Genomic DNA, 23,061 nt, shown 5'->3' on the forward strand with positions numbered 1-23,061 from the left:
TTAGTTCAGTGGGTGAACACCGAGCCAGGACTGAGATATCCTGCCCTCTGTCGACACCTTCCCCCTGCAACACCCACACCCAGGCAGGCGTTCACTGGGGTCTCCCGTGTCAGGCTCCAGGTGACCTTTGCAGGGTTGGGTCAGGTAGGGGCTGGACCACAGGGCGAGACAACACAAGGGGAGGGGCGCCGTGACTGAGAGGGGTCACGGGATGACAGGTGAACCCAGAGCGGGTGAGGGGGCAGCAGGAACGGGGTGGGGACGTGGCCCCACAGGGTCGCTGGGGCCCCACGAGGGGCGGCCGGGCCTTTCAGGTGGAGCATGCCTCTTGGGGGTCCTGCCACTGGAGCCCCAGGCCTCACGGCCGCCTCTGTCAGGCCCCAGAGGATCAGAGATCAGACAACAGTCCTGCCTGGAGAAGGGGCAGAGGTGCCCACCCACCCATCTTCTCTGATGCGTGGCAGGTGGCCCCAGCCCCACCCCCACCCCCAGCATAGCTGGGTGGAGCCTTGGGCAGGTGCTTATCAAGGTTACCAAGAGACAGAAGTCAGCCCCGACCCTGGAAATGGAGAGACCACACCCAGTCAGGGACGCCCATTCTCCTGGTCCATCTGTCCTTCCGGCTGCCCATGCCCTTCTCGGAAAGCCGGGTTAGAAGGAGGTGGGGGCATTGAAGAGGCTGGCAATGGGGCTAGCCCTGGAGAGGCTCTTGGGGATTCGAGGACCCAGGTCACTGCTGGCAACTCTCACCCTCCCCACGCCCTGTCCCCTTCAGGAGGAGGAGGAGGACACCCTGGACACGCTAAGGCCTGCAGCTCCACCCATGGGCAGCAGGTGAGAGAACCCTAGGGGTGGAGTGAGTTAGGTAGAACCAGAGCTGGGGGGTGCCCTGAGGGGTGCCAGGAATAGGACACCGAGGAAGGACACTGCAGAGCCTTACAGGACACCTGCGAGATCTCCACGAGAAGCTCCCTGGAGCCCCCCACACCAGCTCCCATAGAGCCCCCAGGATCCTGGCACAGAAGCCCAGGAGGCCCCACGGGCAGAGTGCATACCGTGCTCGTTGACCTGCCCCACGTTCTCCAGCAGCTCCGCCACAGCCACCTGCTTCTTCTTCTTGGGGTTGAGTTTCCAGTACATGACGAGGGCTGCCTTGCGCACGGCCCGCTCCAGGTCGGTTTCAGAGGAGAGCTGCCTCACTTCCTGCTCATTCTCGGAGGTGATGCCTGAGAGAGGGAGGCATCAGAGGCCTGGGGTCGCCCGCCCGCCCACCCGGAAGCTGGCAGGGACGCCCCAGCCCCGGCTAGCCCCGCCTGAAGGGGCTTGGGAAGCAATTCCCACGAGTGGCTTTGCAGGCATCTTCGTCACCAGGGCGGAAACGAGGGTCCAGCCAGACAAGTGTCTGGCCTGAGTCCCCGAGGGTGGGAGGCTCAGCCCAGCCTTTCAGCAGATGCTTGCCGAGTGGCCATGGAAGGCTGGCGCTGGGCAAGGCCTCCCCACCTTCCTGGCTCCTTCCCCTCCTAGGTTCCCCCTCACAAGGACCCCTTTGGTGGGGTGCTACTCTTCCCATCTCACAGATGGAGAAACTGAGGCACCCAGGGGTGGTGGTCTTGTTCTTGGCGCCAAGGCCACAGAGTCAGAGAGGCTGAGCTGGTCTCAAACCCCGGTCAGTCTCACTGCAGTGAGTGGCCAGGCTGCAAGACGGGGGGCACCCCTACACTCAAAGCATCAGCCCTTCCGAGGGCAGCCAGAAGCAGTGTTCCCGCATAGGTGGCCCTTTCCCAGGGGGCAAGACTAGCCCACAGAAAGATGGGGAGCAGGTTTCATGGGCCATTTAGAGGCCGCCTTTCCCCCTGCACACGGACTACCAGGGACATCAGCCCGGCCACCCCCACCCCAGGGGACAGTGAGATGGGGGTGGAGGACTGATATTTCTTTTCTCCTTTGGAGCATCTCCCTAACCTTCCACGGGAGTCCACGTTTCTTTTACGATCAGGATGCGTTCAGTGTGAGAAGGTGGAGGGTGTGGGCCACGTGAGACCTGGCCCCCTCCCTCACACACCGGCCAGTCCTCAGGCTTGCCCTGGCCCCCTCAGGGCCTCTGGAAAGACCACTGGCTCCAACCGTGAACTCTGGAGGCCACACTGACTCGACTGGCCAAGACAAGCCCATCCCACCTGCCCTAAAGCAAGGGAGGCTGGCTTGGTAAGAAATTCTGGCCAGCAGAACATGACCGTTCTAAGTCATTAAAGCCATCAGCGTAATGTCCAGAGAAAGGAGATTCTATACAATAATAAATAATGTTAATAAATATCATTTCTATACATCATATATACATACATAATAAATATATATACATAATGTATATAAATTTTGTTTTATATATATGTATATGATAACCCTAATGTTAAAAAAAAAATTCCAATATAAAACCAGAAGGAAAAATAGTAAACTATAGAGCACTTCTCTCTGAGTTTCAAGATAATTTTTAGTGATAATTTCTATCTTTATGTTTTCTATGTAGTTCAAGTTTTCTGTAACAACCATAAACACTTCTGCAATCTGAGTGGGATAAAAAAGGCCCCCTTTATGACACACACACTTTCACCTTTCTTCTGAGGTTTGAACCTTCAGGAAACACTTTTCCCTGACACCAGGAATGAACCATTTCCCTTGGGCAGGATAACATAGTAAGTATCCCCAAGTGGCCAGGCTACACATTACTGCCCCCCAGTACCCACACCCATCCTGGCAGCGAGTGCCTGCCTGGGTGGGCCCTTCGCTGGCCCCCAGTCCCCAGCTGCTCCGCTTAGACTGGATGGAAAGTCAGTTCAGAAAGCACTACTCCTACCTCAGGCCTGTCATGCCCTCCAACTTGGCTCCCTGGGCTATTCCTCAGTTAGGATGAGAATCCAGATGGTATATCTCCTTGTAGACCCCACCACAAGTTAAAGAGGATGAAAATGGCTTTGTTCCTTAAATAGCCCATGTTATACTCCCAAACCATCTATGCGGAAAACCCACGAGTGCAGCAGAAACCACTTACTTTTCCCCACGGCATCGCCAGCACCGGCTTCCCCTGTTGCTATTTCAGTTGTTAATTTAGCAGAGTAGTACAGCATCCCTCGTGGGTCCCTCCGAGCCACCTCACCTACCTCTTCTGTCCGCCAGGCATCGGCGGAGAAGCTTGACGGCCTCGCGCCGGCCCTGCTTGGCGGCGAGGGTCAGCCAGTCCACGGCGGTGCAGTTGTTGAGCTCTTCGTCCCCATCGCCGGCCAGCTGTAGGTAGTGCTTCCCCACCTGCAAGCGCGATCTGATCACACCACACACTGCGGCAGCCTCCCCGTGCAGTGCGCGGGCCCCCAGTCCACGTCCTGCCTCGCGCCTCCCCCAAACCAGGCAGCTTTGGGCTCCCTCACCCGGTCCAGTCCACCCAGTGCTCCCAAGCCAGACCAGGGTGTGGGGACCCCACCCCTCCACTGATGAGATGAGAGAGGGGGTGGGGTCATGCGGACAGGCAGGAGGCAGGGCTGGTATCAAAGGAGGTGATGCCCAAGTTCAGGTGTGAGCTGGACAGAGGTGAACACGTACGTGCTCCCCGGAGGGTGGTGGGAAGAAAAGCAACACACCACAAACACGGAAACCCCACACACGAGGGCCCGCGCATGGCAGGTGGAGGCAGGCTGTACCCATCCCCAGCTAGCATGCTCAGCACCAGCCTGTCCCGGGCCCCCTGAGCTCCCCACGGACACTGGTCCTTACCTCCGTCTGTGCCTTGGGGTCCCCAGCCTTGGCCTTCTCCAGAACTTCCTCAAAGGGTGTGTCCACCTCTCCCCTGGCAGGCCCTTTAACACAGGAAAGCAAGCAGATGGACTGTCACCATGCTGGTCCTTGTCGCTTGTTGGAGGACGAGAGGGGCTGGCAGAAACGGGCTTCAGCCCTGAGTCAGGAGCATGAGAGCAGGTGTGGAGAGGACCCGCCAGGACGCTCCCTCCATTGCTGCACAGCCAGGGAGCAGGGACCGCAAGGCTGCTGAGGGGTTCCAGGAAGGAACCCCTGTTCCAGGCACAGGGAAAGAGCGGGGCACAGACCAATAACCACTGTCGCCCCCGGGGTTCACTGCAGCCAGAGCGGCTGATCTCAGGCTTGAACAGGGCTCTAGAAAGATGCAAGAGATGGAATGAAAGTCCCTGAGGTTCTTTACTTAATGATTTAAAGAAACTGCACCCCAATGCCAAGCACCCCAATAAACAAACCAAATGTATGTTTTCCAAGACAGTCATCTACACACGATTGACTTTGGGAGGTCACAATCACAGTACATACATTCTGAAATATACACATATACATTTGTAATATTGAATCGCAACCAACTTTGTATGCGGCTCTGCAGTTAAATGTACCATTTCAGTGGCTCAGAAATCCCACTGAGGGGACACTCAGGGCCTCTGGGTCTCTCGTCTCCATCGGACCTTTAGATTACTCCCAGACTCCATAATTTTATAAAACGATGCCACAAACCAGTCTGTGCGTGTATTTTTATTTGAGAGGCATTCTCCTGGCATGGGTTCTTCAGGTGAATTACTTGATCCAAGGGTCCAAATATCACATACCTCGTGCAATATTTACTTTGTAAAATGTTATCTTAAGTTACCGAAGCATCATGTAACTTCACTGATTTCACTACAGCCTCTCCTGCAGTGTGTAGCATAACAAAAAGGTTTTTGTTTTTTTTTTTTTTAATCACTTCTCACCAATCCCTTTTTCTGGTTTAAGCAATCAATACAGGGGGCCTATGCCCGACACCACACCCTGCCTCCACCCATGGTCACCCCCCATCTTAGCAGGTGCTCATCTGGGGTTAACAGACTCTCAATCTCTAGACACTTCTGGAAACGGAAGGCAGAATTCAGGGAAATAAGAGCAGTCCCTAGGAACAGTGCTGGATGTCTAGCTATCCCGATCCATCCCTCCAGACCTTTCCCAGGACCAGCTCCGTCCACCAGGCTCAGAGTTAGCCCCTTTGTGCAGGGTGCCCGGTCGGGAGGCAGCAGGGCAGGGGCCTACGGTGACACAGCTCTGAAGTTCAAAGGCAGAGCAGCCGCGTCCAGTTTGGGGCACACAGGAGTGGGAACGGGTGGGCTGGGGATGGCTCAAAGGGGAAAATTCTTCCTGAGACTCACAGGTCAGGCCCCTGCGCTGTGCCCCTCTTGGTGGATGGCTTGCAAACATGATGATACCCGTCCCGCTGTGGAGCTCCCCATGTTGAGCTTCTACACCGAGATCCTGGGACCTCACCTGGCCTGGGCCCAGGATGTCCACCCCAGCCCCGGCCCCAGACCTCGGTGCTTCTTAAGTCATCAAGGTCAGCTCTCCCTTCTGGCTGCTGTCACACTCCGACGGCCCTGGAATGCACTTTCCAGCTGACGGCTCAGACTAAGAGAACAAAAGAGGAGGGCAGGGAAGGAGGGTGTGCGGGGTTAGAGAAATCCGACCCTTCAGCACTCTGAGCCTTAGGAGTGAAAGAACATTGCTACCCTATCGGTAAACTGGAGAAGGGAATGGCAAACCACTTCAGTATTCTTGCCTGGAAAATTCCATGGACAGAGGAGCCCGGCAGACTACAGTCCATGGGGTCCCAAAGAGTCAGATACGACTGAGTGATGGAGCAGCTATCGGTAAACAAAGGACGCGGCAGCCCCTCCTACCATGCACTCTGGGGAGACACAGGATGAGAAAGCATGGGATACTGACCTCAGAGAGCTGAGGGGCAGATCAAAGGAATGACTTCCATGAGCCCAGACTCTTGCATCTTCCCCGTACACAGAAAAGCACTCAATTCCCTGACTCAACATATCTGGTTTTCTTTAATTAACAGTAATCTACTGATGTTCCGACTACCTGATCTTTGTTGCAAAAACTCCTGTGTATCCTGGCTCTTCCCTTGTCTCTTGAGAGCAGTATTTCAGAGCAATCTGAGATCTGAGAGGCTGTGTTCCAGGGTTAAGTCTTCGATCTTGTCCACCAAATAAAACATAATTCTCAGCTTTTAGGTTGTGCTTTTTTTTTTCAGTTGACAGTATCAAAGTGTTGTGTGACCGTGCAAGACTCATTTCCAATCCCATCGTCATATCCAGCCAGTAGGACTGTTAATGAAGAATGGGACACTTGGGATTAGGTGCCTGGTCCAGAGTTGGGTGCTCTCAGGGTGCGTCCCCTTCCTTCCTCCATGCCCTACCTCTCTCTGCTGACCCCAGGGCCTCCCTGGCTCACTTAGGCCACGTGTCCTAGTTCAACACCAGGTACCTCCTGCGAGTTCACAGCTCTTTTCCTGACCGACTGAATTCACAAGTCCAAGGTCATGGAAGATTCAAGCGTAGATCTATTGGCTAAAAAGATTATTCTGTCCATGATTAATTTTCCACAGAAGTTATTCATAGCCTGATATTTTGTCATGAAATGAAAGAAGGGCCCTGGAAACTGTCCCCTCCCCTGGCACAGCCCATCTCCGTGTTCCTGCATCTCTCACGGTCCCACAGGCCTTTAATGGAGATGATCTGTGTCCAGCAGGTCTGGCCCATCTCCATCCTCTGGGGCAGGACACAGATCAGCAAATGCTGAACAGACAGAGGGATGAATGGATGGGGGACTGACAAGGAAGGGTCTCCAGCTCTGTCTCCCCAAATCCTCGCACAGCACCTGGGACACGTGTGGCCCAGAGATTGAACTGCCAAGCTCAACTTCCTGATCTGAGCAGATTCTAAGTAGAAATGGACAAGGATGAGTACTAAGCAAGTCAAATGTTCCCACTCTTCAGGACCACCCCAGGTCAGTGGGCTGGGGAGCCTCAGGCACCCCCTCCCAGCAGCCCCGAGGGCTCTGCCAGCCCCTTGATGTCCACCAAGTTCTCCTGGAGTCAGCTGGGAGCAAGAGAGAGAAGCTGGCTTCCAGTTTCACCCAGCTGCTGCAATCTAGATTGGCTGGAGCGCATTGTTTAAATTGCTGAGTGCACGCCAAAGGCTCTGAGAAGAAGAGCACAATCTGAAACACGCAGTGAGCAACTGTGTTGCTCCTGTCTCTCGGGGCTGCTGCCCTTCTACATCCTTACTCACTGGCCCCGGGGCAAGGCCTTGGCCTCCCAGAGTCCCTGGTCCTCTCCTGATGCCCGCTGTGTGGGCTGAACTGAGGGAAAGGTGACAAGAACCCAAGGGCATCCCGTGTGTCCTTCTCATCACTGTGGCAGCTGGGTCACCCTGCACCCGGGGGTGCCCCATCAGCCTTCGAGATGCTGGCTCTCATGAACACACAGGAAGGACAAAGCCTTGCGACCCTGTCTCTCCCAGGGGCCTGGCTGAGTTCTAAGGTGGGGGTCCCAGCCAGGAGATCCCAGCTTCCCACAGGCCCGAGCAGGGGTCATGGACCTTGCCCCTCATCACTCACCCAGCAGACATTTGCCAAGCACCTGCCCTGGACTGGTCTAGACGCCGGGAGCCAAGGGCACTGAGCCTAAAGAGGTAGGAACGCCAGCTTTCCCTGCCCACCCAGGGTGCCAGCAAAGACAGCCACAGTCCAACAGTGGAGGTGCCAGGAGTCATCAACCCTAATGGGAGAGGCTTTTCGGAGGAGGTGACGCCCAAGACTCGGAATGCAAAGAGGAGGGGAAAGGTAAGGGATGAAGGGCATATTGTCCAGTTTCCTGAGATCTGAGGAAGCCACCAGACCCAAGAGGGCCTCACTGCCCCAGCCATCTGTCCTCACGACAGGCCATCCTAGAGTGAGGGGATCACAGGGATGCTACAGCAACCAGACAGATCAGGGCTTCCATCAGAGTCAGGATAAATAATCCAGGTACAGAGCTCCTGAGATCATCGAGCCAGCACCTCCACCGGACAAGGAGAAACTGAGTTTTTATGGCTGTGACTTGTCCCCAGGGAAGCAGGGACTCAGCGCTTTGCATCCAGCCCCTCACCCCATCATATCCCAGGCTTCCTCTCACCTCCTGGCCTTCCTCAGGGCCCATTCCTGCTGTCCAGCTCTGAACCCCACTGCGAAACCGCCTGCCCACCCCCCAGGCCCACCTGATGACTCCAGCCAGAGGCCTGGCCTCAGTCTAGCTCCCCTGAAGCCCAGTCCACCCACCGCCCTGCATCGCCACTGGCCTCAGCTCCCACGGTTGTCCACGGTCATCTCCATGTAACAGAAATCACGCTGCTCCTCTCATTTAAAGGCTTTAATGCTCCCCAGAACACCCATTCCCCATACCCTGACCCTCGAGGCCCTACTTGAGACTGTCTGACCTCTTGACCCTACGTCCAACCGCTGCCCAGAGCCACCAGCCTTGGAGCCCTCACGCTCTGTGTGTCTTGCATTGTTTGGGCCTCCCTTCACTGACCCGGGGTCTCCCTCCTAGAGGCAGGCCCTGTCTGCCCTGCTCACTGTCTCCTGCACCCGCTGGGCAGGCCCTCAGTTAACACTGGGGTATATGCTTCCTGGCAAACGGAACCCTCACCAGGGGTTCCAGACACCATTCCTGTCTGCAGCCCTGTGGCCACCTCAGCGAATGCCAGCCCCACACTCGGAACTGGAGGCCTTGTGGACTTGGCACTCCTGAGGGCCTGTGAACCCTGCAACCCACCGAGGTTGGCAGAGAGGGCGCCTCGTCCTCTGTGGCCCCTGCCTGGTGCCCTCAACAGAGGACAGAGTTACTTGGTTCTTCTGTCTCTCCCTTCCCTTGAGCCTTAACCCCCCGAGTCTGAAGACCAGCCTGGGCTCCGACCCTGGCCATCCCTGCTGTGCTGGTACACAGGGCACTGCTCAGAGCCGCGATGCAGGAGGCAGGCCCAGGGCCCCGGGCACTCCAGAGCTCCATCTGTGGTCACTGCCGCCACCGAAGGCTACCACGGTGGCTGAGCACAGACTCGCAGACTGTGTTCCATCTTGACTTGACCCCTCACCAGCTGGTGGCCTGGGGCCCTCTACTTAACCCCTGATGTGTGCTCCTTGGAAGAAAAGCTATGACCAACCTAGAGAGCATATTAAAAAGCAGAGACATTACTTTGCCAACAAAGGTCCGTCTAGTCAAAGCTCTGATTTTTCCAGTAGTCATGTATGGATGTGAGAGTTGGACTATAAAGAAAGCTAAGCGCTGAAGAATTGATGCTTTTGAACTGTGATGTTGGAGAAGACTCTTGAGAGTCTCTTGGACTGCAAGGAGATCCAACCAGTCCATCCTAAAGGGAGTCACTCCCAACTGTTCATCAGGATTGATGATGAATCTGAAACTCCAATACTTTGGCCACCTGATGTGAAGAACTGACTCATTTGAAAAGACCCTGATGCTAGGAAAGATTGAAGGCAGGAGGAGAAGGGGACGACAGAGGATGAGATGGTTGGATGGCATCACCGACTCAATGGACATGAGTTTGAGGAGACTCCAGGAGTTGGTGATGGACAGGGAAGCCTGGTGTGCTGCAGTCTGTGGGCTCACAAAGAGTCGGACACAATTGAGCGACTGAACTGAACTGAACTGGACGTGGCTGGAGAAGCGAGTTAACGCAGACAAGGACCACAAGCAAGGCCTAACCTGGGAGGTGTGATGCCATCTTCCTCTTGCTGTTACTTACTGGTACTTGACTGATGCTCAGAACTTTGCTAGATGGTCAGGGGAGTTAATGAAAACTAACCCCAATCCCTCCCTGGGTGGATGATCTCTGAGCTGTGCAGGGCTGGCAGGGCAGGGTCTGTGTGTTCAATTCAGCGATGGTGACGGCACTAAGGAAAGGGACGCCGCACAGCCCAGAAGTGTGGGGTCGGGAGCCCGAGGCTGCCAACCTGCCCAGAACTCACTCAGTACTCTCCGCACCTCCCCTAGGGGAAAGAAGCCAATCGAGACCACATCTGTTTCCTGACTCTCCTTATCTGAAACTGGCAGTCTTGACTCGGTCTGTCCTCGGAGGCTGTTTTGCTTCACCCAGATTGAAACCAAGCATGTTTCCAGCCCTGGTCTCCACGCCCTGCGGCTGCGGGGTGGTGTTTGCGGCTAGACCAAGATTCCGGATCAGGCCCGGGTCTGCCCAAAGGACTTGGAGACAAAACACAGATCTCTGAAGGAGATGTGGAGCTCAGAAGGGCCCAGTGGGTGCGTTTCTGGGGTAAGTTGGGCATTAGTCCAGCATGATTACACAGGTGAGCTCAGGCTTGGTTCAACCTCTAGAGTCTGGAGGTCCCTGCAGCTCTGCTGGGGGCAGGGGGCCTTATGGGACAGGAGACTGAGGTCACTCCTGCACCCACCATCACTCAGTGCTGGCCACTCTGGCAAGGCAGGGGCTCGGTTTCCTGGTCTCTAAATGGGGACACGGACAGAGCCTTCCTCTCAGGCTGCCGTAAGGGGTCACGTAAAGCCTCCGGGTCCACAGGGCACCTGGCAGGTATTACCACCATGCATCTGGTGCCTCTGCACGGAGTAGGGGTGGTACTGAGCTGGGGGTGGTCACCTCAGGCAGCCAGCTTCTCAAGGGGAAAAACGAAACAAGGCTGGCAGAGCAGGAGAAGGGTGGGGTGGGGGCTGGGACCCCCTTAACTCACACAGAGCATCTGGGGGAGAGGAGGACCCTGTGACCACAAAAGTCACGGCATCTTGCCTTGTGCTGGTGCAAGACACGAGAAAGCACACGCACACGTGTACACACACACTTGCGTGCGCACACATACACACAGTCTGCAGCGCAAGCCTCCCAGGGGGAGAGAAGAGGCTGACACTCACACAAAGCCGCTGCATGCAGACACACAGGGCCCGAAGCCGAGGTTAAGGCCGGTCACCCAAGAGGGACTGGGTGGGGCCCTAAAACTGGACGGATGCCTCAATGCACATGGTGATGCCCCAGGAGGGGCCTGAAGAGAGAGGGGTGGCGGGGTGGGGGGGAGGCTTGATGACACCCACGCAGCACATCGGGTTCTGCAGCTCGAGGCACGGACCCCTTCCCCCACACCACCACACAGGCACCTAAGGGACCAGGGGCCTTGACTCAGCACCGCGTCCCACGCACCGGGCTGATGAGCATGAGGTCCCAGCATGCGGGCTCCATGTGGCTGCTCTGACTTCACAGAAACAGTCTCAGAGAGGCCTCCCAACTCCCAGGAGAGGGCACCCAGCTCAAGGTCGATAGCCCAGCCAAGCGTCCCACCCTGGCTGCCTGTACCCTTCCTGCACCACCTCGTGGCTCCAGATGCTCCATACATAAACAGCTCGTATGGAGAGACGCGTGCTCTGGCGTCCCAGCCGGGGTGGGCAGGAAATCAGCACTGGCGCCAAACCAGACAGCGGTTTTCAAACTGCAGACGTCGACCCAGAAGGTCACAGAACCAACTGAACTGCCCAAAGCAGCATTTGTTTGCACATAAAAGCAAGAGCATGGAGACCTACCAGACAGCCAGGCACACAGTAAAGGCAAGTATTGCTTTGGAAATTTCCATTCCCACTGCGTGTGCGTGTGCGTGCGCGTGTGTTGTGTGCATGCAGGCACGTGGGCGTGGGCGCCAGGTTATGACTATGGTACATGTATTTCTTACTGTGGGCAGAGGTCAGAAAGTCTAATAGGCAGTGAGCCATGAAGAGAAGCCGCGGGGCTTTCACCATGCCTGGAGCTCATGTCCCCAGTGGGCTCTGTTTTGATCACTGTACCTACAGTGAAAGCCAAGGCCCCTATTTCACGGGGTTGGTCACTGTGAGTACAAGACAGACATACTGAGAAGCACTGAGTGAGTTATTAGAAAAAGTAACATTGATGCCAGCTATATTTTCCCCAAACATCACAGCCGGAGACCCAGGGATCCTTGCTTTTATGAAACTGACAGCAAGGCTTGAGGCTTTTTTTACCTACAACAGCCCCCGAAGCGCAAAGGAGCCTTTCACAACAGCTCCAGTTATAGCCCGCTGCCCGGTCCTGCTCACTCCTGCTGTAGCTCAACTGCAAGCCTGACAGGAGCATCACACATCCGATCCTTCCAACCTTTTTTCCACCCCGTCACCCAGGAGGTCCACGGCTCTCTCCAGGCCAAGCCCACCCAAGGCGAGGTCAGTTCTTCCCTCCGGCCCTTGCCCGTGCTGTGCTCTCTCCCCACTGCAGGCTCCAACTTGCTCAGGCATCCTCTCTTCCCAAGGCAGGCCTCCGGCTCCCTCCCCAGCCCAGCACCAGGGCCACCTCTGTGATCCCTAGGCCCCATGTTTCGGGAGACTGTGGACCCCTCAGAGGCAGGGCTCACCTGTGCCACCAGGTGATGGCCACTCAGAGCTGGCACCAGGCCGTGCTCGGTGAACAGCAGGTGGACTGACCAAACCCTGGCGACCCTCCCCCAATGTCAATGGCATGACAACCAGCGGTCCCAGCCCACCCGGGGCCTCACACTATCTCATCTCGGCCCCTAAGAAGTGCTTCCTGGGACAGACTGGAAACCTGAGTGGGGGGCCCAAGAGGGACTGGGGTTTGGGGCCATCCTTGGCCGCTGGGCCTGGGCATGGAGGATGGTGGTCCAGAGGGCAGCAGGGACCTGGGCCAGGGGCCAGGAATTCCAGGGTGTCAGCTGGCCTCAAAGGGCAGTGGCCACGGGGAGCCCCCAGACCAGGCAGAGAGACCTGACCGAACGGTCACCTGAGAAGTGGCCGTGGTGGACAAGGGATGATGACGTGGGCCGCCCCGAGTGCTGGGGGGGGACCAGAGGGGAGCCTGGCTCCCGCCACCTCCCACCACACAGTGCCTGATGCAGACCACCTGCCGAGTCGCTGAGCAGGTGGGAGCTGGTGCATTCGATGATAAAAAAAGGAAGGAAGCATGACATCTGCTGCAGCCCAAGTCTATGAACTTGGGAGCAAACCCTGCTGGGAGGTGGGAGTCGACAGGCCTGGGTGGAGCGGCTGGGCCCGACTTCAGGGGACGCCCACCAGCGGAAGGAACCTTGCAGGGGCATCTGGCCCACGTGCCAGGACCCAGGTGTCCACGGTACCCACAGAACACCCCTCAGGGAGGACAGTCCGGCATCCCGGGCCCCGCCCCTTACCTGTTCTGTCCATCCTCTCTCGGCTCCTGGCCCGCAAGGCCTGGGGCATGGCCGGAGCGGCTGGGTCTCTCGCATCCGATCCAGGTCCAACTTGGGGTCCAGGAGCGGGGGGTGCCCCGCTGAGCTCCTGTTCCACCGAGGTGGTGGCGTTGAGCCGTGAGCGGGCTTGTGGCTGTGGTGGCAGCGGAGGCTGGGCGCCAGAGGGGCTCAGAGGAGGGGCGCTGGAAGCCATTCTGATGCGAGAAAAACCGGGGGATCAAACACACGAGGTCGGCCAAGCCCAGGCTGCCCTGGCCTCTAGCTTTTGGTGGGGAGACGGGATGGCAAAGGGAAATGGAAGGGCGCTGCCCAGCATTCCACGTGGTCTCATTCAATCTCACAACAGCCCCCACAAAGACACTCCCATTTTACAGATGAGGAAATTGAGGGAGGAAACTCGCTCAAGGTCCGCTGGCCTGGCAGGTCCCACAGCAGCCATGAGCTGGGCCCTTAGTCTCCAGGACTTGAGTCCCGGGCCTCAGGTGTGCTCATCTGAGAAATGGGGATGTGGCAGGTTGGGAGGCTTCAGTGAGATGGTCCACATGGAGCCCTGGGCACAGCATCTGGCTGTGCTGGAATGAAGCTGGCCTCCCAGTCTGTCCACCCAAAATCTGTGCAGGGACCTTATTTGGAAAACGGGGGTCTTTGCAGATGTAAACAAGGATCTTGACAAGAGAGCATCCTGGCTTAGGGTGGGCCCTAATCCAAGGACTGGGGTCCTTATAAAAGGGTAGCACAGAGACAGAGAGGATGCCACATGGAGGAGGAGACACGGCTGCAGGCCCAGAGACACCAACAGCACCCAGAGTCAGGAAAGACAAGGAAGGACTCTCCCGCAGAGTCCCCCAGGACAACCAACCCCGCCGACATCCTGATCGCAGACTTCTGCCTCCAGAGCTGTGAGACGAAAAATTTCTGTTGTTTAAAGCCACCAAGTTTCTGTCAATTTCTCCTTAGAGCCCTACGAAAGGAATACACTGGCACAAAGTGGAAGTTTAAAATAAACTTGAGAGAGGATTCCCTGGTGTTCCAGTGGCTAAAACTCCGAGCTCCCAATGCAGGGGGCCCAGGTTCAATCCCTGGTCAGGGAATTCGATCCTACATGCTGCAACAAAATTATCCTGCATGCCTCAGTGAAGACCTGGTACAGCCAAATAAATGAATAATAAAATATTTTTAAAAAGTAAACATGAGAAGCAGAGGGAGGGAGGGAAAGGGGAGAGGAAGAGGGGTGGAAGACAGGTGTGGGGGGAACAGCCCCTGGAGCAGGATGTGGTCAGGCCTGGCCAACTTCAAAGCCCCCACACCAGGCTCGACCCCCAGGACACAACTCAGCGAGCCTGATGGCACCGGATACGAGCCCATGCTACACGTGGGTGATGGAAACCGGGGGGCTGGTGTGTCGGAACCGATGACTGGAACAGACTGGCAAGCAAAGAGATCTGATGACAAACAGGGGCAAAGGGCTCGATTAGTCAATGCTGCTGTTTAGCAACAAGGCGAAAATCACCGCTGACACAACTGAGGACGACCATGAGCCCCAGACTATGGGGCTGAGAGCTCCAGGCCTTCCCCTGCCCCAGGACCCCAGACCAGGGCCCTGGGGAGCGGGGATGGGCTTCTGTGGACACAGACACTGAAGCAGATAGGACCACGTACACTGAGCGGGGTATCCCCAAGGATCCCATGGCCCCCACCCCAGGCTCAAGGCCACGTTCACCCTTGAGGAAATGACAGCAGAGGTGAGGAAATGAGAGCAGAGCAGGGAAAGGCCGGGGGTGAGGAATCTGGCTCCCAGACCAACCCACCATGGCCACTGTGCTGCCAGTTCTGGGGTCCTGACTGGGTCACATTCCTCTCTGCCCCTCAGTTTCCTCAACTGTAAATGGGGGTACTGTGAGGACTATATGAGATCACAGACCGGAAGGGCCAGGCTCCCAGGTATCCAAAGTGTCCAGCTCCGGCTCCCTCGAGCCTGCAGAAGTGGGTACCTGAAGCGTGCCCTGGAGACTGCCGTCACTGGAAGAGTCAGAGGAGGCCCCAGAGATCAGACCTTCATTCTCCAAAGGACCCTGGAGATTTCTATCTGGGCACGACTCCCTTGGAGGGGCCGAGCCCTTATTTTAAAACATCTCCTTCACTGCGAACCAAAAGCGTGTCAAGCCACACAGATCTCTGCTTGGAAACCAATGCGGTGCTCGGTGCTGTTCCCGAACGCCAGGCTTCCAGGAACCAAACAAAGAGGCAACTTTTGTGAAATCCATCATCTGGGTAGACAGGCAGGCAGGCCCCGTGGGCGGGCGGCCAGCTGCAGGGGGGCGGGGAAAGTCAGTCGTGAATTCTGCAGACAGAACCCAGCTGTGCAGGTCCCCGGCCGATCGGAGACAAACCACGCGGAGTCACGTCTGACCTCACCATCTCCTGTGGCTCCCACTGCCCCGGAATCAAGTGCTACCTTCCTGGAGTGGCAGAGGGCAGCGGGCCTTTGGAGAGCTGACTTACACCAGGGATCCTCTGTCACTACTAACGCAACAAGCATGTCTGGAATGTGCCCTTCTTAGCAATTCCCACCGATTTCTCCTGGGGGTGCGGGTGGGGGTGGCTGGCCCGGGAGGAGCGTCCTGCTGTTACCCGGCTGTGGTGGATGGTGAGATAACCTGTCCTTCCACGCTCACCCCCTTTCACAGACAGCAACCTGGGCTCCAGAAAGGTGAGATCCCTTCCCAAGGCCTCGTAGCTCAGAGTCTTGGAGCTAAATTCAAAACCACAGAGCCTCTCATTCAGAAAGACCTCATTTCTGAACAAGAGGCCTCTCAAAATCTGCCCACCTGCCTCTGCGATCCAGCCCCACCGTGCCTTCCCTTCCCCCACCACTCACTTCCAAACCTACAGTTCTGTGACCCCCACGCCTTAGCTCTCGAAGCGCCCCCCAGACCTGGAAGTGTCCTCTCCGCCAGGACCAATCCGACATGTTGCTCCGACACGTCGTTCAAATCAAGGGCCCAACTCGCCCCCTTCTGGGGGTTTCCCAGCTGCCTCTGCCCCGAGTCCTGTCTCCATCACCTGCTCTCAGGTAACCACACAGCACCCAGGGCATGTCTCCTGGAGAGCCCTCTCTCTGCCAGGTGGACAAGAAGGACTCACACCTGTCTGTCTCCCCATCTACAAGGAAGGACGGGTCAGGAGAGACAGCACCATCCCTCACCATCAGGACACAATTTTTCCACCAATAGCCAACACAGGGAATACATGTCAGTTCTCCCTTTCATTAGCTACTTAGGGCTTCCCTGGTGGCTTAGTGGTAAAGAACCTACCTGCCAATGCAGGAGACGCAAGACACGCCTGTTCAATCCCTGGTTTGGGAAGATCCCCTGGAAGAGAAGATGAAAACCACTCCAGTATTCTTGCCTGGAAAATCCGATAGAAAAGAGGAGCTTAGCGGGCTACAGTGCATGGGGTTAAAGAGAGGCGGACAACTGAGCGACTGAGCACATAACCTCACAAGGCCTCAGTTTCCCCATCTGTGTAGAAGGAATAATGCCTCCAATGAAGGGGTGCTCTGGGGCACAAGGGTGTGAAGAAAGAGAAAGGAGTCTGCAAACTACCAACCATTAAAAAAAGCGCCATTTCTCCCAAGTGCAAAACAAAGGCACGTTCAGTTGAGAGCCACCTTATAATAGAAATTTCAGGAGAACAGGTAGCTTCTGGCTGGCCTCTTGGGCTAAGTATCGTGCATGTCACATTACAATCACAATGAAACTTTTAAAGTGAAATCTCTAGTTAGTGAAAATGGACGAACGGAGGAGGATTAATTTCCAGATTTCCTGAGGTCGGCCAAACCTTTTATGGATCAAACGCCTTATTACTTAAAAACAAACAAAATGACCCATTGCCATGGATAGGTCACAGAGAAGACCACAGATGCTCTCCTGGTGGAGGGACCCACAGTGGTGTCTGGTCTTCCTTCTCTGACAGTCTTCTTTCCGGCATCTCATTCACTCAGAATACCTGCCTCCGTGCTTTGCAAGGTACATCTGAGGTAGTCTGGCCTGGGGGGAGGAGCCCTGGCTGGAGAAGAGCCGGCCCCATCTTACTGTGTGACCAGAGAAAGCAGGTCCCTCCCTCCGGCCCTGCTGGCATCCTGAATCCCAACCACAGAACGAGAGCATCAGCATCACACTCCGCCCCGCCTCCAGGGCTCCTCCAATGCCTACGAGGGGGGGCGGTCAACCCCGACTGCCACCCCAGGGTCAGGGCAGTGGCTTGGAACCTGTCATTGTGTCAGATCCAGAGTGGCCGGCATTCTTTCCACATGAGCACCCAGGCATAATTTTACCCCAGCAAAACACAAAAACGCCAGCAAGCACAGAGCTCAGTTGAGGGTCTGCCACCCCTGGAAGGGGGCTGCTGGGACCACACAACTACCGACAGGGGGAGAAGGCAGCATGTGGACTTCAGCGCACACTCTCTGCTGCTGCTGCTAAGTCACTTCAGTCGTGTCTGGCTCTGTGCGACCCCATAGACAGCAGCCCACCAGGCTCCTCTGTCCATGGGATTTTCCAGGCAAGAGTAGGGGGAGTGGGTTGCCATTGCTCTCTCGCAAGCTCTCGAACCCTTGCTTATAAGGGCCATGCCCCCTTGGCTCTCGACCCCCAGGGGACCACCCCACCTCTGAAACATGCCCTCAGGGGAAGACTCAAAGACGTTCACGAGCTCTGATGCTAGCTGCAAGGGAATAACCTGGGATGCCCACTGTTTCACACCCACCCCACAATCACACCAACTGTGGACCTCCACGTCTCTGCTCTTACAGGACACCTCTCAGGTGTGTCCATCATACATTCCAGAGAGGGCAGATGTGAAACTCACAGCCCCTCTAGATGCTGCTACACTATACAGCCGTTAGCCACGACTTGTGTAAGAATATTTAAAGGTAAGAACATGTTTGTATAACTCTGTTGAGCAGGATTTAAAGCAGCATGAGATACTGCCCTGAGTCTATTTAGATGAAAACAAAATGCCTCTGTAGAAAAAGATGGAATAAAATGCACCCCCTTCAACAGATAGTGATAGTGTTTACGTCTGGGTGAAGAGGCTAGGTGTGTGCTCAGTCCTCAGTCATGTCCAGCTCTTTGTGATCTCATGCCCTGCTCCTTTGTCCATGGGATATCCCAGGCAAGAATACTGGAGTGGGTGGTCATTTTCTCCTCCTGGGAATCTTCCCAATCCAGGGATCGAATCTGTCTCCTGCATCTCCTGCAGTGGCAGGCAGATTCTTTATACCACTGAGCCACTGAGGTAGTTTTATTTTATTCTTTTTTCTAAATATGCTCCCCTAATTTTCTATAATGAATGTGAAGGTTTCTGGAATTACAACAAAACGTTAATTCTGAAACCCATCTGTGACTGAGCCCAAAGCTAGAGGGTTCCGGGGTTCTCAGGGTCTGGGATGTCTGCTCTGGCCTGGACAGCCCAGCCGCCTGGCACGAGGCTGGTCAAGACAAGGGCACAAAGCCCTTGGAGATTCCCAGGTATCTATTTTTGTCCCAGAGTCTTAAGGGCCAAACCAAGGAACATTCCAGCTCTACCAATGTGCCAAGTTCACAGGACTAAGGGGGAATCAGGCTGGGGATGCCCCCACCTGGCCAGGGTGGGTCAGTGGGCATGGACTGTGGGCTGATTCTGTGCCTGGCCTGTGCTGGGCCTCCCCACCCCACTGAGGATCCCACAGGGCCGGCCTTCGCAAACTCAGTCCAGATGGGAAGGATGACACCTAAACAAACCACCACCAGGATGGCCTACTTGGCAGGGGTGGGGGGCGCAGCAGGCACAGAAGGGGTCCAACCTCAGCCGTGGGAAAGGAGCAGGGCGGGGATTCTCCACGAGAGGCCTGGACCAAGCCTTCAGGACAAGCCAGGCAAGGGAGAAGGAGGGGGAAGAACAGAGGTTTTTGGGCATTTCAGTGAGGGACTGCCCAGGAGAAAAGGCAGTGGACAGAGAAGGAGATGGCAACGTGGTTGGGGAAGGTGCAAGTGGCACAGAACTGAGACTGGGCGGAGGACACAGGGAGGAGAACAGAGGCTGAGTGGACAGCCAGGAAGCTGGGGCAGGCCCTAAACAAGTGCCAGGCTTGGTGCTGGGGCTGAGCCCTGGGCAGAAGGAAAACTGAGGGCCGAGCTGCAGGGCAGCGGCAGTTTGAGACCCATCCAGACTGCGTGGGGACAGGCCAGGGAGACCGAGGAGGGAGCCGGGCAGCCTTCCAGGGAAAGTGAGGAGGCCTGGCCTGGGGCAGGCATCTGAGGACAACTCCTGGGCCAGGAGAGACAAGAGCATCTCCAACTGAACGAGAGGGTGTGGAAGCAGAATGTGGTCTGACTGATGGGGCAGGGCCATGGTGGTGGTGCCACTTTCTGGGGAGGCGATCTGAGGGAGGGGACGGAGTCATTTGAAGCATGGAGCAACCTCTCTACCAGAACCCTCTCATCACCAGCATCGTGGACCAGGGTTTGGTCTCTGTCCAGGCATTTGGGGGACTGAACTAGGATCCCCTCTGTGACCAGCCCCCAAAGGCCTATCCAGCCTTGGCCTGGGAGGGGCAGGGGTGGCCTGAGTGGGGAGCCCTCCAGATTCCTTCTATCCTGGGAAAGAAGATGAGATGTGGTCTCCGGGCAACCTTTCCTGTGTCTAGTCAAGGCCCAGCTGCTGAGGGGAGCAAGAATATAAAGGAACCTTCCTCCAAATCCCCATCAGATGCCAAGGGGGCACCGGTGAGAATCACAGCCCCTTGGAGACGGGCAACAGGGAAGAGTGACCTCTGGGTTTCTCAGCGTGGCTTCCTCACTGGGGCTGTAGCGAGGGAGGCAGCCAGCACACCAGGTAACCCAGGCACTGCTTCCTGAGTGATGGATCCCGGAAGAAGGGAAAGCCCTTTACAAATGGACCCTGTGCCAAGGGTCACTGTCCAAGGTGAGGAGAGGCAGGCATTTGTTCTCAGCGACTGCCCAGGAGGGGCACTGATTTCCACCAGGCTCTGCCCCATCCACTGTGGGGTCTTGGGCAGGTCATCAAACCCTAATGAGCCTTGGTTTCCTCATTTGTCAAATGGGCCCATAATCCCATACCCTTAAGACTACTGGGAGAGTCAAATACTGTGTAAGTGTTAGTTCCTCGGAATTTCTTAACACCAACTACAACCACTGGTGTGAGAGGTCCCAGATCCATCACACCCAGAAGACATGGGTCAGATTTCCCAGCAAGTTTCCATCTGTCAAAGCAGAAACTGATGTTCCCCCGAGGGCTGGGATCACCTGAACCCTCAACACACACACACCATCAGCAGCCCTCATGGCGGGGTAGGGGGTGACAAGCGCCTTCCAGCGGCCCCAGGGGCACTGAGGGCAGCTCAGGGTCTCATCAAGCAGGCCGAGAGCCGCGGGGGAAGGGCCATCGTGACGGGGCAACTCGAGATCCATGCTGGGGGACGCAGGGGGCAGGGGCGCCCCCTTCCACCCACCGGGTCCCCAGCGCCAAGAGCCGCCTTCCTCTGAGGCCGGTTTTCCCGCTGGCTGTGGCGGGGGCGGGGAGGGGGACGGGGCGCGGGGAGGGTTCGAAGCCAGGCTTGTGGGCGTGACGGTGCTCAGAGCGCGCGGTGCCCCCACGATGCCCGGGGAGCCCAGGCTTGGGGTTGAGGGGGCGCGCATCCCCGGGAGGAAGCCGCAATCCAGGCCCGGGCAGGGGGAGCCCTGAGTGTCGCGGAGAGGACGGGCCCTGGCCCTCCAACTTCTGGGGAACTTGCAGGGGACACTGGTACCAGCCGCCCACCGCTCAGATGGGGAAACTGAGGCCGAGGCGGGCGGCCAGTCCAGGTGCTCTCGGTTCGCTTTCCAGGTCCCGCTGCAACCGCCCCTCGCCCCGAAGTACTCACCGGCCCGCGAGTGGGCCTCACGCGGCGCTGCGACGCCCTTGGGCCTCCGAGCTCGCCACAAAGTTGATCGGCAGCAGCTGGAAGGACCAGGGCCGAAGGAAAGCAGCCGGGACCAAGCGGGCTGTGCTGGTTTCAGTGGAAGCCGGTGAGCGCAAGCAGCCGCGCGGGGAGGGGAGGGGCCGGGGCGGGGCCGGGGCGGGGCCGCAGGCCGTCCTCCACTCCCGACGCGGCCCGGAGGACGCGGCGCCGACTCGGCCCGCTGAGCGGCCGGTCTGCCTGCCAATCACTCCGCACCTTCGCCAATCACAGAGCGCCTCGGCGGCTACAGCCTACGGGTCCACGGCGCGGCCAAGCTCGAGGTCGCCGGGAGGGCGGGTCCGGCCCGCCCACTGCGAAAGTTTCCGAGCTAACTCGGGCGGTGCGGCCCAGACCGAACCCTTGCACGCCACGCCACACCCACAGGGCGTCCGGGTTGCTGTGCCCGGCTGCAAGCCCACGGGCGAGGCTCAAGACGACCTTTCACCCACTACTCTGGCCCCAGGCTCCCCAACTTCAGATTTATTATCATTGCTTTTACAATATTAACTGACACGTTGAGGGCCTACTATGCACCAGACGCCTTAATTTTCGGCCCCATCAAAGATGGAGAGGGCTGCCCTAATGGAGGAGCACGAATTGGAAATCCCATTAAATGTGACTCATTTAACCAAGGACTGCTTTAAAAGCACAAGATCAAAAGCAATATAGCATGCGTTCACAGAGTAATTGTAAAATTCGTTTAAAAATATCTATTACCAGCCCAAGAAGTGGTGTAAGGATGAGGCAGTCTGGAAACCCTCTTCTTTCGGTCCTGCTGTGGGGTCTGAGCCTGAAGAAGGAAATGATAACCCACTTCAGTATTCTTGCCAGGAAAATTCCATGGACAAAGGAGCCTGGTGAGTTACAGTCTGTGGGACTGTAAAGAGATGGACTGGACTGAGCGACTGACACTACCCCTGGGGTCTGAGAGGGGTGGTTTGGAGATGAGGGCAAAGGTCTATTCTTAAGCCAGGCCTTGGGGCTGAGAGGCCTGGGTTGGCAGCAGGGGCACCTCTTGGGCTGTGTCTGCTCTATGTCTGATCCTCACAGCCAACCTGAGATGCCTGTCCTGGGTTATCATTGCAGACTGCGGCTCAGAATGACCGCTGGAAACATGTTACCAACAGGTTGGGAGCAAAGATTCCAGATGGTTCCGGAGATGAGGTCTATCTACTGAACACACTACCTCAGGGAATTTTTAAAGCCTCGTGATTCACATCAGTTTCCTCAGTTTATTCCCAGGTGCCCCACCTCTATCCCATCGCCATCTTCTCGTGCGACCCAGTGAGGCCCACAGAAGAACGAAGGAACCAGCATCCAGCAGCACTTGCTTTGCTCCAGGCTCAGTTTGGGGGCTTTCACATGTTTTTCATTTCACCGCCAATAACCCTGTGAGGCAGGTAGCATTGGCTTCATCTTTCTTGATGAGAAGATTGAGGCTCCAGGCATAGATGGTTTATTTGTCCAGAGTCACACAGAGTTCTTTCCCCCATACAATATACTAATTACAGAAAACTTGGAGGATTACACAAAATAGGAAAAAGAAAAAAAAAAACAGGCTATTACTGTTCACATTGTGTAATGGTTTATGCATATTTAAGGGTTTCCAGAAATCACTGTGATTACACTGCACGTGTTGGTGCATGTGTGTGTACCTTAGGGCAGGGGTTCCCAGCCTCCAGGACTGATACCAGTCAATGGCCTGTTAGGAATCAGGTTCCACAACAGGAGGTGAGTGGTGGGCGACCAAGCAAAGCTTCATCTGCCACCTATCATTGCTCCCCATCATTCATGTTACTGCCTGAACCATCCCCCCAACCACCCATCCATGGAAAAATTGTCTTCTAAGAAACTGGTCCCTGGTTCCAAAAAGGCTGGGGGCCAAGGCACTAGGGCAAAACCCTAGAAGCAGAATCACTAGATTCTGAGAGGATTCTTCACATCTATAGATACATTTTTCTAAAACA

The 23,061-nt window shown here is 56.4% G+C and overlaps 1 protein-coding gene across 2 annotated transcripts in view; it reads right to left on the minus strand.

Moving 5' to 3' along the window:
• WFS1 (wolframin ER transmembrane glycoprotein) overlaps window positions 1-21,131 on the minus strand; it is a 31,554-nt gene extending 10,423 nt beyond the window's left edge. Inside the window, exons 1-6 of one of the 2 annotated variants that reach the window (XM_068975105.1) lie at window positions 21,017-21,131; window positions 16,407-16,463; window positions 13,054-13,286; window positions 3,763-3,845; window positions 3,156-3,300; window positions 1,056-1,226 (exon numbers count right to left, since the gene is read on the minus strand). In XM_068975105.1, coding sequence (XP_068831206.1) covers window positions 1,056-1,226; window positions 3,156-3,300; window positions 3,763-3,845; window positions 13,054-13,285 — 631 coding nt within the window. In that variant the 5' untranslated portion in view covers window position 13,286; window positions 16,407-16,463; window positions 21,017-21,131. The remainder of the gene's footprint in view (window positions 1-1,055; window positions 1,227-3,155; window positions 3,301-3,762; window positions 3,846-13,053; window positions 13,287-16,406; window positions 16,464-21,016) is intronic. The other variant, XM_068975106.1, reaches the window with a different exon arrangement.
• Between the last annotated feature and the right edge of the window lie 1,930 nt (window positions 21,132-23,061).

This window comes from Capricornis sumatraensis, chromosome 7 (assembly GCF_032405125.1).
Source record: "Capricornis sumatraensis isolate serow.1 chromosome 7, serow.2, whole genome shotgun sequence".
Lineage (NCBI taxonomy): Eukaryota > Metazoa > Chordata > Mammalia > Artiodactyla > Bovidae > Capricornis > Capricornis sumatraensis.